General features: G+C 39.2%; 3 protein-coding genes across 3 annotated transcripts; 2 read left to right on the forward strand and 1 right to left on the reverse strand.

Moving 5' to 3' along the window:
• Positions 1-1,367: 1,367 nt before the first annotated feature.
• LOC114517952 (probable glutamate receptor) lies at positions 1,368-5,334 on the forward strand. Its single transcript, XM_028537804.1, has 6 exons — positions 1,368-1,498; positions 1,753-2,533; positions 2,785-3,081; positions 3,384-3,541; positions 3,877-4,315; positions 4,601-5,334. Exons 1-6 carry the CDS (start codon positions 1,368-1,370, stop codon positions 4,757-4,759), a joined length of 1,965 nt encoding a protein of 654 aa, XP_028393605.1. The 3' UTR covers positions 4,760-5,334.
• Positions 5,335-5,732: 398 nt separating this feature from the next.
• On the forward strand, positions 5,733-9,442 carry LOC114518158 (NACHT, LRR and PYD domains-containing protein 3-like). Its single transcript, XM_028538099.1, has one exon. It carries the CDS (start codon positions 5,809-5,811, stop codon positions 9,166-9,168), a length of 3,360 nt encoding a protein of 1,119 aa, XP_028393900.1. The 5' UTR covers positions 5,733-5,808; the 3' UTR covers positions 9,169-9,442.
• A 332-nt stretch (positions 9,443-9,774) lies between these two features.
• On the reverse strand, positions 9,775-15,337 carry LOC114518159 (glutamate receptor ionotropic, NMDA 2B-like). Its single transcript, XM_028538100.1, has 7 exons — positions 14,435-15,337; positions 13,040-13,442; positions 12,345-12,823; positions 11,872-12,248; positions 11,057-11,694; positions 10,759-10,922; positions 9,775-10,238 (listed from the first exon to the last, which is right to left on the reverse strand). Exons 1-7 carry the CDS (start codon positions 14,458-14,460, stop codon positions 10,109-10,111), a joined length of 2,217 nt encoding a protein of 738 aa, XP_028393901.1. The 5' UTR covers positions 14,461-15,337; the 3' UTR covers positions 9,775-10,108.
• Positions 15,338-17,177: the final 1,840 nt, after the last annotated feature.

Genomic DNA, 17,177 nt, shown 5'->3' on the forward strand with positions numbered 1-17,177 from the left:
CGCCACACGCTTGCCTTCATGCAAGATCAGACGTAAGCGCCGAGAAGATCTTGTCTACTAATTTAATTTTGTTATGGCTCCTTTATGTGAATGTTATTATTCAGACGCTGCTTTAGATGTAGCAATTTTAGGCCGTTCTTGCTTTAAACGCAATAACAATTCAAAACATTGTCGAAATATCAGGATACACCAAAATTTCGACTTTGTTTCATTTTTACCCCGCTAATATTCATATAATTCGTAATTATTAATTTCTTTAATTGCCTTTCGTGCATTCTAAAAATACGACACGCTAAAATATTGCGCCTAAAATATCCTAACAATTGCTTGCGTATAAATGGATTCTTTATAGATATTGTTATTGCACGATTCGGGTATAATTTTAGCCTTTTTAAAGCAGAAGCTCGCATATTTTTATTTTAAACAGAAAGTTGTCCCATGACGAGCAAGCCGATGCGAAGAAAACTACACGTTGCTGCTATGCAACTTATATTTTGGTTGAGTAGTATGTTAACACCACTTAGGGCGTCTCAAATTAGTCCAAAGCCTCCTTGGTTAAACATATTATACCTAGCGGACATACCACTGACCGAACGGACAAAAGCATCGCTCGCTCAATTCGAAAACAATCTTACGAAAAACGATAGATTGAACCAAACGGTCCAGTTAACAAGTAAAGTCCTTCCAGAAAACTCTACAATGTTAGAAACGCTCCGTAAGCTGAATGATGGTGTGCGATGGAAAGAGACACAGGTTGTTATTTTGAACATGAAAAATAAGAAAATTCAAAATATGATATTATGTGGGTATAATGGACTAGTGTTTGAGATTGAAACAAGACCAAAAGCTATGGAGCAGGTAAATATACATTTTGAATATCCATTTGATCTTGCGGTAGTTGCACCACGAGTATAGTCCAGCAACGACAGATTGGTTAGCTTTAAACTTTAGCCTAATTCGTATATCCAGGAAATGACATAACCAATCACACTTTTTTACAGAAATCCGACAATGTGTTTACTGTAAAACCATCGCTCACACGACTTCACGAAGCAACTGCGATGATTTTTGGCGAAATCGGATACACGAAGACCTACGATGTGCAATGCTTTGCCCGCCAAAAATCAGGAGTTGCAAAATTGAAACATACGTTGGAAAATATCAAAACCAGCGCGCATTCGTTTATATTCGTAAAGTGTTTAGAAAATTTAGACATTCTACTACAATACGTCAACGAAATTGGCCTTACGACAAGCGATTTTCGTTGGGTCCTCCCTGGCGTAATAGACTTGAGCAAAATATCAAGTAACTTACCACGGAATATGATAGCAATAGACTTGCCAGGGTCACATGACCGCTTCCAGCCAATGGGAGAAGAAAACGCGCTGTTCCTTGATGACGTCTTGCTCGTCCTGGAAAAGACGTTAAAAGACCATTATGAGGAACTGGTTAAAAAGAAAGGATCGGGAACCGTAAAGATTGCTTCCTCGTTAAAAAGGTAGGAAAAGTTATTATGTACTCTATTTCTATAAAGGTGGGTTAATCCTGTGTTGTGTGGAATGGAGCTTTCGCATATGATAGTTTTTTGTCATGCAGAGGAGCAGCCTCGTATTAAAGGCAATATATACTTGCCATAAAAATCTCCAGCAAATCCCCTTTGATAGTTGGACTAGGTTAATTCAGCTTTAGGTGAAATTGTTGTGAACTGCCCTACTATCATCATTGTTGATAAGAGTGAATATTTAACTATAGATACATCGTGAGTGAGCAATTCCCAGGCCGCTCTGGTGAAGTGAAGTTTAACACGGATGGAGAACGCTCTGGAGAAATCTACGAAATTTTCGAACTTATAAGATTCAATGACGTTCACAAATGGCTTTCCATTGGTTCCCTTGAAAAAGGCAACGTCAGAATCCTGTTCAACCAATGGCAACTGGAAAGCATGGGCAAGAAACAGGCAAAACCGGTTTTGCGAGTTGTCACAAGGCTTAAACCTCCATACATTATGCTTGGACCGGCACAAAAACTGAAATCGTCGGGCGAATGCGAACTTGGCCGACTGTGCCGACAATATACGAAAATAGACGAGAACCTCACGACTAACAAATCTACTTCATTTTCGTCCGAAGTCATCACGAACAAATCCGGGAATGTGCATGATGACGAGACAACGTTTGAGTACAAATGTTGCACCGGGCTTATCATGGACTTTTTGGGACAACTAGAAAAGGATGTCGGATTCATTAGCAAAATTCACCTTGTGAAGGATGGAATGCGAGGAAGCAATGACCCGAAGACGCAACGATGGAATGGAATGGTAGGCGAGCTCATGCGAAACGAAGCCGATATAGCTGCGTATACGCTTACAATTACCGCAAAGCGATCCAAAGTTGTGGATTTCTCATATCCGTATGCCGACATCGCTAGTGGCATATTGGTTTCTACGCAACCAATATCACATGACGTCTGGGATTTTGTTTTTTTGGAAACATTTAGTGTACATCTTTGGCTTGCATTCTTCATTTCAATTCAGGTAGAGTATATTTCAAGCATTTGAACTTTTGGAGCACATGAACCAACCAAATGTGATTAATCTATCGGCTTAACCAGTAGCACTGAGTATGGAAGTCAAATTTGACATTTTAAGCAAGTATATAGAGTTATGAACACAATCAGTTGTCCCATAGACTGTACATAACGTAGCTGCAATATGTGCGTGAAGATCGAGGTTGCGCATGCGCTATCTGATTATCAGTGTTCAACTGAGGTGCAATTCACCTTCAGATTGTCATAAGCATACTGTGGTTGGCCGAGAGACTACGCCAGAGAAGGAGATACCTAAATTTTCCTCACAAGCGAGACAACTCAATGAGCTGTGCTCAAATCATCAACTACACATGGTCGCTAGTGTTCCAGAAAGCGTCCGAAGAGGTGGGACCTACTACCCTGGGAGGGAGGACTGTGGCTGCTCTGTTTGCCTTTTGTACAATCATAGCTTGCAGCTCTTTTACGGCGAACCTTGCCGCCATTAAAGTAACAAAGAAAGATGGAATTGATATCAGTGGAATACGCGACCCGAAGGTACAAATTCGAGATGTATTTTTCTCGAACTCGTTTCATATTCACTTTCTATAGAGCTGTGCTTCTTTTGAGGTACGTGGCCCAACATCTTAGCTAAAAGGATCTTTTTCCCAGGAGATTGAACGTCCAAATTTCATTATCATTTATGCAGATTAATTCTGCATAGTATTGATTATATATGACAGGGTACACGAATGATTCGTGTGTCGTGTACATAAACAAACGTATTGTAAGCACGAGGGACTAAACTAGAGTTTCTTTTGACAGTTTTCAATAATAACTTTTCACTTTTTATTATTTAGTTTCAAACTGGCGAAATAAAAGTTGGAACACTTGAAAACTCTGCCAATCTGGACTTTTTTCGAGACAGCACAGACCCGTCGATGCAAAGAATTTACAAACGAATAAAAGGCAATGTTGTCTCGAGTTATGAAGCAGCAGCCAAGAAAATACTCTCCAGGTAAGAAGAGTTGATCATTTGCATCAGTGAACGCTATTTTCCCAGTTGAGTTCCTTTGATGAGTGTGAACTGTTTTCGCTGCCACGCGTTAACAAATTGAAATCCAGATCGAACTTCCCTCGAATCCTCGATAAAATACGTATACACATGAATGACGTTCATCCTCTCAAGTCGACGAATTTCGATCTCTATACTCTTCTAATTAAGATAAATAAATTATTTCCTCTTTCTTGTTTAAAGTTTGACATTTCATTGTCTTATTGGTATGAGGGCAATGTGCGTATCCAACTCAAATGGTGGAGTTGAAAATTTGCTTTTTTTATTTTGTTACGCAGAGAGTGGACAGCATTCATAGCAGACACGCCACAGCTTGCGCATCTGGTGTCAAAACAAAGCGACTGTGGTTTGAAACTTAGTGGTGATCCATTCTTTTTTTCTGGTTACGGCATTGCTTTAAGGAAGAACTCGACCTGGAACACGCGGTTGTCGATTGTAATCACCAGCCTAGTTCGCGAAGGATATATCTCAGGTTTGCAGAAGAAATGGCTGGGAACAGGCTGTGGTGATGTCAAACAACCTGGTATGGAAAAGATGGGGACAGATGATATCGGAGGAGCATTTCTCATAGTCAGCTTCGGGTGCATTGCCAGTGGCGTGTTCCTTATTTTGGAGTATGTTGTATGGTATGCGCTCGTTAGAAAGCAGATGGTGAAATCGAGTGAAGGAGAAACGAATGACCATAAAGAACATACCTGCTTTGGTGCTTTCATCAAGGTGATGTTATTTTAATTGTGATTGATTCTGATTAAAGAGGTTCGTGGTGATCATGGTAGTAGTGCATGGTGAGATGAGGGTAGAGAATTTGTATGTATGTATGAAGTCACTCTGGTATAGAACTAACCGGGAAGGCAGGAAATGTCTTATACTGACTATAGTCCAATGCCCTTCCAACAATATCGAAGAAATTTCTTTTTTGAATCAGAGTTTCATGAATTTATTACTCAGTAACATTATTAAATGCGAATTAATAAAGTTATCATTAATATATAATTCTTCTAGATGTTGACTTTATGGGGCATCACTCGTTCAACGGATCACACGGCGGATCATCAAACCCTTCCCGAACCAGCATCACTCAAGTCTTTTAAAACACTCAATCAGGAAAATGGATGCAACGTTGAAAACTTCAAATTTCATCCAGCGGAAACTGAACATTGACTATAATAATCAGAGTTTTCAAATGCGCAACTTGGTCAATTCTTGTCGCGATCAGTTTAGTTTAGGAAAACGATTGTTATATGTTTACTGAACTATTTTGAAATAATAGTAACACTGGTCACAATTACCTGTTCAAGACTGCAGCAGTATATATTATGTTTCAATACACTATATTCTATGGGTTAAAATTTCTTAAAAATCTCAACAGAAAAAACTGAAGAAAACTGATTGCAAGTCGTTATAATCTTTGTGAATTTAGATTCTCGTAATGGTTTAGGTTCTTATAATGTCAGATAAATGAAAAAAATAACCACAAAGATGTCAAAAGACCTCGAACATACGAGTGTTGACCACAAAGATGTCACAGCATTCGGAACACCAGATGTATGACAGAGTCACTGCATAGAGAACGTATATGTAACATTCCTCCTCCCTCTTTTAAGGTGTTCCAGATACCCGCTTCCCAGACGATTCTTTGACAGAACTTGCAACGTGTGAATATGTGATAGACAATTGTATCGTTCCCACTATAGCCCTTGTTGATCAATACAGTCAAAGTGAGTAATGATATCAATTCAGTGCCGTACTAATCAAGTGATATAACAAACATTGCAAAAGTGTGCTTGCGGTCATCATAGTAAAATTCCTGGGTTTAGCAATAACATATTCTTCTTATACCTATTAATATAGTCACTGGTCACATGTTTTATGATATCTTTCGACATATATACTGTATACTGAATGCGCGAATCCTACTAAAAAACTATCTTTCCTGCATTATACCCCGGCAAAACATGCCATTATTCTGGAAAATTGTAAATATCATACTATGATTAACGTGACATAATTTATTATTTATTCATAATCATTATTAATTCATAATTGAAGCGTCGCTTTGAAATATTCCTAGCATTCCCGGCAATCCAATCTCAGTATTACAAATATTTCGACTTCCTCTTGCGAAATCATATATGCAAGGCTGATGTTGTCGCGACGTTAAGGCAGATGTTGTCGCGACGTAAACGTATTATATATTTAGAGTTCCACCAATGATAGACACAGTTGTAAATTACATATTTTTTAAATGTTTCGGCGTAGTGGCCTACGTCTCTGCGATAACTCAGTTTTTCGCTGGAGTGGTACTCATCACTGTCACTTCGGTTTTAAGAGCGGGTGAAACCGATAAATTCTCTTGTACGGTTGGCATCAGCAGTACGACAGCATACAAGACCCACGTCGAGAAAACGTGTTATTCAAGATACGACCAAAGGTACAATCCTTTATTTCCACTGTACGGTTTTGTTATTCTCAGTTTTGGTTTTCCATTTGTTGTCTGTGCTATTTATTCGCTGTGTGTAATCACTCGTGTCGATGAAATCGAGAAAACCTTGGGCAGAAGTAATCATCGCTCGAACGAAGCCGAAAGGGAAGAAACGAGCAATGGATTTTGTGTTTTTTATTCCTATTTCATTCACCTCGTTGCTCGTTCGCTCTTTGGATGCCTTTTGGCAGTTCTACAACAGACAGTATTTTATCCTAGTGGATATGACTTCGAATTTGTTTGCAATCTTCCAACATCTGATGTGTTAAGAGCTCAAAGACAGAGTGCAACAAATACGAGCTTTGGTAAGTCTAACTCCACCTCAGTAGCATGCGAGAATTCAACTGCTCATGAAATGAGTATATGTTGCTGGGCTGTCCTTGTATTAAACATCGTCTTTGCTTTCATTACATTTGCGGAAGTTATTTATCTAATATGGCACTGGGTACCAGTCCTCAAATGTTGTTCTAAAATTAGCTCGAGTCGTGGCGGCAAGGAGTTTGTAAGGCATTATCTTATTCGTAAGCGATACAGACGAGTTCCGTCTCACAACAATCCAGATGATATTATGGACGGTACCATTCCACTTAATAGCACAACCGAGATCAGTTTTCAGGCCTGGCTACAATCTCATAAGCAACAAGTTTTGAAACGTACACCCGACATATGTTATGCACTTGGCATTGATTTAAATGATTTAAACGATTTGTACGTTGACCTTGTTCTTTACAATGGGAGAGCCCAGCAGGAATTTTCAAAGGACATGAAACGTCTTGAAATATTTGACGTGTACACGAAAGTTCCCAAATCTTCAATACGACTCGAGAAGATCGAGAGTTTATTCAAACACATTATCGATGATTCGCAGGACAATCCTCCTCGCACCATTCTGGTAGTTGGACGACCAGGAATAGGCAAGTCTGTGTTGGCTGAGAAAATAATCCGAGATTGGGCAAATGAGATCGATCCTATTTACTCTGGTCGGATGGTTTTCTTTTTCAAATTTAGATGGTTCAATCAACTTGAGTACAGGCAACTTTCGATGGAAACATTTCTTCGTTATGGAGCAGGACAGAGCGACGAAAGACGCCAGGGAATCTATGAAGAGATTCGAAATGATCCTAAGAAAGCCATCTTCATTTTTGATGGTTTGGACGAGTTCGATGGTGATCTGAACAACTACTTGGAGGAAGCACGAGCAATTCCATACGAGCCTAGCATGTGTACGTCAGCGATGATTTTATTCATTAAACTAGTTCGCGAGGGTTTACTTGATGGGGCGACAATCCTTGTAACCAGTAGATCTACAGTCGATCATTTTTATGCGAAACTTAATTTCAATCGACATGTTGAAATTATTGGTTTCACTCCGGAGAATATCCAAGAATACGTCGGCAAGTTTTGCGACAACATTAAGAGGAAAGATTACGAAGAGAAGATATGGAATCACATCAATTCCTCCTCAGACTTATTAAGTTTGTGCTACATTCCTGTAAATTGTTTGATTGTATGCCTAACCCTGTCTCATTGTCTCGATTCTAAAAATGACACCGCTTCTCTTCCGACGACACTTACCAAACTTTACGATACGGCTGTGGGCCATTTATCAAAGCACCACGACAGAAATTTAGACGTTAAAACGCAGAAAAAACTTCAGAAATTAGCATTCGAAGGTATAAAAACCGGGAAGTTAGACTTCAGAAAAGAACGTTTTGACAAGAAAATGAAAAAGTCAGGCTTGGTGAACAGTTCATCGAATCCATACTTTCCAAACGAAACAAAATACTCCTTCCTTCACCTAACAATTCAAGAGTTTCTTGCTGCAAAGCACTTGGTTAAAACACGCACAATGGATGAAATAGGAAGATTTATTACAAGGCATGTTGAAACGCCTAAATGGCGTCTAGTATTTCTTTTCATTGCTGGACTTTTGAGGGAGAGAATTGAAATGCCTGGATGCGGTTACAATCCTTGCATCGCGGCTTTTTTAAATGGCTCCATTTTAGACGGTGAATGTGAAATTGACATTCAAAAGCATACCATAAATTTGCAGGTAATGAAATGTTTAAGAGAAATTGACGAGGAAAAGATCGTTGAAGACATATGCAAAACCAACTTGAACCATGTTACAAAAGTCTCGTTCCGTGGCTATCTCATTAACACTTTATCTACAAGCGACGCTGCAGCAGTTTGTTACGTTTGCAAACATCTGAACAATTTAAAAGATCTTACTTTAGAAAACGCAGTTCCCGATGACAAAAGCTGTTTCGATGAAATTGCTCAACTCCTGCAGAACAGATGTTTACAGAGGCTGGAGTTAGTAGCCGAGACTGAAAACAAGTTGGCAAAGAGACAGTTGACCGATGCATTAATGGGATCTGAATGCACATTAAATCATCCTGAACACGCAAAACTTCGAGAGCTCACGCTTAGCATTGAATTAGATGATGACTGCGCAACTAGTCTATGTTCATTCGTTCAAAACGGGTCTCTTCAAAAACTTGATCTATCTCGGAATCATTTAACTCAATCGGGAATGTCTCAACTCAGCAAGGCTCTTCGACGTTGCCCAGAGCTTCAGTACCTGAATCTAAGTTACAACAAGATACTTCATGAAAGTATGGCCGAGCTTTACGATGCTGTGATACGAGCACAGTGCCCACTGAGTTCGTTGATCCTTGATCACTGTTCATTGACGAAGGATTGCGTATCGTATCTGTGCAAAATTCTCTGTGCCGAACATTGTAAACTACACGAGCTATCATTGGTCGCTAATGCGAAAGGTATTTGTGACGAAGGTGTACGAGAGTTGTGTATTGATGCTTTGACAAAAAAGCAATGCAATCTTACTAGTTTATCACTGAACGCGTGCAGCGGGATAACAGATAATTGTATTCCGCTTGTGTGCGAAACTTTGCAGGACAGAAACTGCAAGCTTACTCGTTTGTCACTAGAGTACACCACAATTACAGATGAAGGTAAGAAATTGCTTCGCGCCGTTCAAGACACAGAATGTTGTAAAGCTCGAGGTTTAGAAATTGACATTTTTGATAGTAATTACCATTTGGACGCTGTCAATGTTCTGTAGATCAAGTGCGGTAGATCGATAGGGAGAAACACTGAACCACACGACACATTGAGTCAGGTAATTTCATCTAACATTACTGTCTGCACATGCGCTTATTCATAACGTGTGCAGGAACTTGCAGAATAAGCTCGTCTGCTATTAACTGGCCAGTGAGCTGGATAAAATATATCTAGTTCAGTGGATGCTGTAACGTGTAAACTACATAATATTATGTATAGCAAATTCACGAATGTCTCACAATCATGAAATAAATATTCCCATTTTTTACTAACTGCACTTCATAATAACTCATTCAATTGCAACAACTTGCAATATTGCAATAGACAACAAACTGAATTTATTAAGATTGTCCTAAGCTTAAATGCGAGTGCTATCGGCTATGAAGTGAGAAATTTGTTTCAATCTTGGATTTTATCCTTGGTTCATTGATTTCACTCAAGGTTTTACAGTTTTACTTCAGTTCTCTTTGTCTTCGGACAATCTTACAGTGAATCAACCATATCTATTCAGTAAAAAGTTATTTTCTTCCTCTTGAAACACCACTGTACTATTATACTTTAATATGTTATTAACAACCTTGATGTCTGTATTTTGATCATTAAACTATTACGACTTCGCTGTATGAGCCTCCAGAATATAGTTTAGTGCCTCTCGAACCTATTTCGCTACATTATAAGTGAAAGACCGTGAATGCGAGTCAAAAGAATTCGCGAAAATCCTCACGCAGATAAATTCCAAGCCTAAAACCATAAACGAGCCTACACACACGATAGCCAGCAGAAAAAGCAACCCACTCTCGTCCCGCAGTCCCATTTCCCTGGCCGCGTTAGGAGTCTTCGAGACGCAGCCCGACTCAAGCCACTTTTGACTGAGTTTCCTCATACTGCCGTCCTCGTGCATCTTTCGGAACGAGGACGTGAACTTTCGTGACCACGCCGAGTTACGTCGGAAAGGCATGCCGTAGCCTGAGATTTCCGAATGATTTCCCGACCACCTTAAGATCGCAGGCTTTTTCTTGAGAAGCCATGTAGTGGAGAGATGGCGTGTCTTCAAAAAACGCCTGGATTTCACTAGAGCAAAATAACTGCTTGTATTTTATGGCCTAAATCTTTAAATAATGTTATTTTTGATTATGTAATAACACCAATTTAGGGGCTGTGTGTTATAGTATAATTTAAATTGCAAAAGAAAAAAGGACATAATTTTCTTTTGATGCAAAAATGCGCTCCAAATGAGGATATATGTCACTAGCATTTTTGTTATTTTGCTTTTTATAAAGATTCGGAATTTAGAGTTTATTTATTTGGTTATATTTAGATTTGTTTTAATTGTTGAAAAAAGTCAGGACGAATTGATAGTTAGAATGAGCGAAAACTAGTTTATAGGTTCGTTTGATCTCAGCGAATTTTCACTGACAGGGTTTCCAAAAGATTTTAGTCCAAAAAAACCTGCTCAATACAACTGACGAATCTACCTAAAGGCGGATGCATCAGTTTAATTTGTATATTTTATAGCATTGCTTCACACAGTTCTTACTGGCTGAGCTGCATCTCTGACAACTGCAAATATATCAATGATGTATCCTCTTACCCTGACTTCAGTAGCTTCCGTGCCTCAGCTCTGGTAGACACAAGACGATCTTTCATCGTCGCATAAATTCTCCTCATCCTTGGATCTGGACTCTGCTTGAAGAATTCCGATGTCGAAGTAAACTTGGATGAAGTAAATTTAAATTCACTGCTCGGATTTATAAACTAAACAGAAGACATTCAATAAAAACGTTGAGAAAAGTCCACAATCAAGAACACTTCATCATCTCTTTCAAATTTCCAACCCCGGTTGTGGTAAACAAACTCAGACACGCTCTGTGAATCAACTTGGCTCTCACCTTGATGTCATAAATCCCAGATATTTCCTCCTCATCTTCTTCGATAACTTGAATGGCGGCCAAATTTGCCGTGTAAGTACTGAGCAATATGATCATGTAGAATCCAAAGATCCCGGTCACAACCCGACCACCGAACGTTTTGGGTCCCCCTTCCTGGACCACCTTCTGCACGACCACTCCCCAAGTGTACGACATGCTCTCCAAAAATCTACCCACCCCTCGTGTTGCGCGAGGTCCACGGTCAAAAACTCGCCTGTGATTCCATCCCTCAGCGGCCCACAATATCAAAACACAGCCGGCAAAAATACCCAAGGTTATAATCCAAAGGTTTCTCGAGAACGGCTTGAGAAACGAACCGTTGATATGAGAATAAAAATTCTCCCCGTTGGTGGAGACAATGATCCCACTGCCAGAGGCTAGAAATGGATAGGAAAAGTCGACAGCTTTTGACCGGGTCTCGGTAATGGTCAGGCTGTATAGAGCGGTGTCTGCTTCGCCACGCAAGACCTCGCCTATCATTCCGTTCCAGGCTCCTGAGCTCGCGTTCTTGCTGCCAAATTTGTTGTCTTTGACAAAATGAAGTCTCGGGGTGAATGAAATTCGTTTCATGAGTTCTTCAAGCAACTCAATCAGCATACCTGAAACAAAAAAAACAGTCAAAGAATATGACACTTTACGTGGAGATTCCTTTAAATCCTTTATTCCTTTCTTGTAGTTTCATGTACATTGTGACCAAAGCTTCCACTAGTTCCAGGCAAATTTCTCACTTCATTATAACCCACCCCAAACAACTGATGCTTAGCTAAACAACCTACCCGAACAGCAATGCACCTTGAACGAATTATTATCCTCGGTTACATAACGAGTATAATTGATGCACTTCATTCCAATAATACATTTTGAGCTTCTCTTATCGATCTCCTGAGCAGCAGTAAAGAACACCCAAGGCTTGCTGTACTTTGTAGCGATACGGAGTAACGGTGGCTTTATTCGAGATACTTCATGTTGAATCCACGATTTCAGGGTCGTATCGAAGGAATTATTACGCCACGAGCCAATGCAAAGCCATCCAGTTGAGTTGGGAAACTGAACCAGTTGAAATATTCTATAATCGCTACCTTTGCGAGAATGCTGGGTACCATCGAAGTATACCCGGCCGGTCTTGCCAGCGAAATTTGTTTCCAAGATGTTCCTAAATTCAATTTAACATAAGAACTAACATCATGTAAAGCATTTTAATGTAAACTTAATGATGATAAATTTTGAGAATAACAAGCTTTTTCTTTACCATTTTAAATCATTTGAACGTCGATGAAAATCACTGTCAAAACCTTTTCCCAAACTTGCAATTAAAACCAATGCATCGTCCAAATAATTCACATTTCCACAACTTGTGTGACCCTGTTTCGAATGATCATCGGAATGATTTAATTCAATTGACATCAAATTTTGAGGCAACTCTTCAAAGGTTTGATCAATGAAAACGAAGTTTACCAAAAACCATCGATACTGTGTTCCAAGTAGCTCATATTCGTTTGCCAACGTGAAGATTTCCCGGAGTCTCTCGGTACAGTGCACAACAATACAGAAGTTCATTTCTTTCGCAGCAACGAGTTGTGATCTAATGTCGTTATCGACAGCACTATCAGACTTATTGCATGTGATATTCGCCGTTTCTTTGCATAATATATGGTTTGATATATCACCGATGATGCGCAGTTTTTCTGACTTGGGTGGAACTAGACTGACATAGTTTTGAAGGAAAAACTGAAATGAGAAACGAACACAAGATTTTCATTAATGCATGATCTCTTTTAATCCAGGCTCCTTTTGAAGTTGGTCTAGTGACTTGCGTCCAATACGAGGCTTTACCTTGAGTGCTCTTGGACTGTGAAATTTTTCTCACCACTCTCTACTCCTGAGGAGTGTCTAGGTCTGTGCATGATTATCATTAGATCAGGGATGAATATCAGCAGAACTTACCTGATTTTCATGACTTTTGGTTTTACCAGGGCGTACGACGACGCCCAGTACAATTGACTCCATGTTTCCCAACATTTTCGCCCACAGCCAAGACCTCTTCAAGTCAAGATTAGTAACCACATACATTCTAGTTTCATTCCTACAGTCCTTAGTTCTTTCCAAAACTTGGTACGCTTTACCAGAGGAAAAGCTCAAACTCATAGCGTCAAGTTGCAATGAAACATTGAAACGGTTACTAATGTTGTTGACGATTGAATGTAAGGTGAGTTCCGAAGATGAGGACATTGGCTCTTTGCACCAGACTGCCACTCTTATAGGATCAACAGGGTATGAGCCAAGGATCATATGGGGTGATGCAGGTGAAACGATGAGAGATGCTACCAGCATGAGAACGCTGATCGATCTATATGGAAAAGGAATAAAAATATTTAGTATCGGAATTAAATATCTGCCTGGGAGGGACACATCTCCTTAGTTAAAATGAGAAAGGTGGGAAGGAATGGCTACTGTTTTCCGAAGAATAACAGCCTGTCACCCGTCCACATTTACCCCAGATCTCCAGGAAGCAGCATTTCGTACATTCTCCATTACACTGCAGGGCGATTTTCTGGTCGTAACGTTGCTGTTTTTTCAGGCTTCATATATTGTGTGTAACAAAATGGAATAGCAGCGTCATGTGTGTGACCAGAGAAACACCTTGCACATGTATAGCTTCGGATGATGGCTGCTTTTGATCACTAGTCACACATCTAACACGACTTTGGGGCGATAAGCAAACCCCTCCCCCTCTCGACCCAACATCCACCCCTGGTTTCTCTTTACATGTAATCATTATAATGATGAAACGAGAATGATTACATCGATATATTCATCGACTTTTGTCACTGGTAAACACGGGGAAACACAACAGAAGGAGTAGATTAAGTATTGCTAAAGAACGGACAAATTAGTAAAAACGTATTCAGCAATTTGCATTGAAATCAGAGCTTCCTCGGGAGTTGAAGAAGCGAAGTGTTTTTTCTAAAGTTGATTGAATTAAAGCAAGCGAGAATGTCTCGTATATGTCGTTTATTTAGTAACAGTACAGCGTTGATCGATTGACTTTTATAAACTATTATTCCCGCCCAGCCGGGGCCGCAGAATACGTTTCAGACATGGCACAGCGCGAATCCTGCTTCATCACATGGGAAAAAATGATCGACTATATAAACCTTGTGTGTATGTACAGTTTCAGAATTTGGGTTCCTGTCGCATGTCACGATTTTCTAGTAGTACAAAGATTAAGGTAACCTCGAGATTTGCAGCCACTAAAAACTAACACAAATCTATTTCATAGACAAGAGCTGTATTTTACAGCTGCGTTCGTAGAGAGACATGATACAATTTAATTTGTACCTTCTTCTTGTACACACACAAGCCATATTTTGCGGCGAAGCTGATTTCAATAGTAATGTCAAAGGTGTTTACTTCATTCTCCGCATTTCCCAAAAAGATTTTTTCTTTGCGTACATAACGGTTAAAGAGAAGCTGGCCAGCACATCGTAATGTCAACATCATTCATTGCTGTGCAACTAATTTGATCGTTTTTGCATATCAGCTCCCGCAATGTCAAATCGAATCTGCCAAAACAAAACATCAAATTAATATCGACAAATTGAAAAGTATGAATAAAATATCACACCCTTCGCACACGAACAACAAAATGAACAACCCTGATATTTAGCTGAGAGCAGTGGACGTAGAAAAGTTAAATATAACACAAATATGAACACTGGAATATGATACAAGAATATCAAAGTTTCACTTTTTGGAGCTTTTGTACGCCAACGGGTGACATATATAGTTCCTGCAATGATTTTTATCATGAATGCACGGTTAGAAGCTAAAGATTTACACCAAGAAGGCTGTGAATAGGGAAAATCTATAGCGCTTTTTTTACAGAATTGTGAGCCTCGCTTTGTATGCTTGTGGCTTCGGCAAGAAACTCGTAATACATTTCATTTAACAAATTTATTGAACGCGCCAACGTGATATTGTTAATGTCAAGAAATAATCATATCACAGTCTTTCATTCCAATATGAAATAATTATAACAGTTTCTTTCGGACAAGAATTGTTACATAACTTATAACAACATCTCCGGATTAATTGTAACATCTCTTTGTAGCTAACAGTTTAACATTGTAACAGTTTCTCTTTTATGAGAAGACTACTATGATATCGTTTCTTTCGAAAACGAAACCATTCCGACAATTTCATTATCAATATCTTCTTCGATCGAGGCACTCCAACTCAATATATGCGTCACATATCGCAAAATGACATTAGCCTGTTGTAAGCGACGCAGGTGCATGAAACACTGACAACGCAAATCTATATTTACCGATGTGATTTTTTGTTAATTTAATGTTTTCTAGATCATTTCTATCTGAAATGTAATCAGTGTAGCTATATATAGCCTCTGCTACATTATTAAATTGACTTGAATAACGATTTTCGCTCGGGAGTTCAACGGACGTATTTGGCCAAAAAAAGGCAATAAATAAGACTGTTAGTCGGCTCTCATTGATCTGAAATAGATTCTAGACAGCAGAGAAAAACAGGCAAATTCGTTTGTTATCAGAGCGAGTTTAACCAATCAAAAATTGTTCAAAATGTCTGGCTATAGACATAATGAGAATTATCCCTTTAATTCTTCTCCTCTGAAATGAGTTCTTTAAATTCTCGGGACACTATGCGGCGCCCTTACTGCGCCGTTCGAATTTTGAAGGTATTCACAAGGCGTCAATATTTTATGAAACTCTGTCGCGTGAGGATCGAGGAGTCTGAGGATGACCAGTGGCAATGGCGTCGCCGTGAGAACGTCTCCACCACACAATCTCCCGCGGTTCGTTTATCACACATTTTGACTCTGTGCCGTGGGCATTTCAACCCCCCGAAGTGCATTTCTGCATGTTTCTAATTCAAACACGAAATTTCACACTGAAATTGCCGGCAAAATTGTGGCTACCAGCTCTGAACTTCTGATCAAGATTTCTTCAATATTAACCCGAACAAAACTCAATTTACTGAGGCACTTAGAGCGATGGAGAAGGGGTACCACCCCTCCCCCCTAACCAATAGGTACGATGATGTGAGAATCACAGTCAACAGATCTTTTTATCATTATGAACTTCAAGTTGTTCGCACGACTGTTTTATGATATATCTTCGTATTTTTTCGGAATCATCTTCAAAGAAGAACATCATTCATTGAAGAAGCCTTCAGTCAAATCTTCAGTCAGGAAAACTGCATCTTTTTCATCGGTTTTTGCCTGCAAATGCTTCTGATTCATTTCATTGTTATATTCACTCTAGTGTGCTTTTATTACGCGCCCACAAAACATTCCGCAAATCTCGAGCTTAGATTTATCGTTATCATACATACATGAAGCCATGCGTACGTTCTCAACAAAGAAATATATCACGGTTGTGATTAATTTAAAACTGAAGATTAACGAGTTTAATATGAGTAATAAACATAGATATGCTCAAAGATAAAGCTCATCTGTTTTGGAGTAAAGCCATAGATAAACCGGCAAAATCAAATAATCCGTCTGATATACCCGCAAAAAACGACGATTCCGACTTGATCAACCGCGAAATCTTATCGTAATGTAATTCATCATTGGGTTGATATCATCTCCAACGACAGGCCATGAAGATATCATTTAATGAAATACACAATTTTGAACACATTTTCCGCCATTGATGTTGTAATAAAGGCACGCATTGGTTTAAATTTGATCAAAAGGGTGTGTAAATAAAAAGAGAACTAAAAAAAGGAGCCGGATGATAGATTCTTTCAAAAAAGTAGCCTTTACAATCGAGGTAGTTTACTTCATGGAAAAGGATATTTATGACCGGGACATTTGCTCTCCACGATTATGCTGTACTAGTGCACGACTTACATCAAATCAGCGCCCCTAATTCTGGTTTATCATATTATTCTTCCTAAGCGACAAACACTGCCTGGTCAAAGATCCACACAGCACTGAAAATGGATTTCTTAAAATGAACAATCCTGCATCTTCTAGAAAATGAGGAGTGCATTCGTGATAGCTTTCACAAAGGATAAACATGTAATCTACTAAAAAAAA

This window comes from Dendronephthya gigantea, unplaced genomic scaffold, assembly GCF_004324835.1.
Source record: "Dendronephthya gigantea isolate DGI-Jeju-01 unplaced genomic scaffold, DenGig_1.0 000010F, whole genome shotgun sequence".
NCBI classification, from domain to species: Eukaryota; Metazoa; Cnidaria; class Anthozoa; order Malacalcyonacea; family Nephtheidae; genus Dendronephthya; species Dendronephthya gigantea.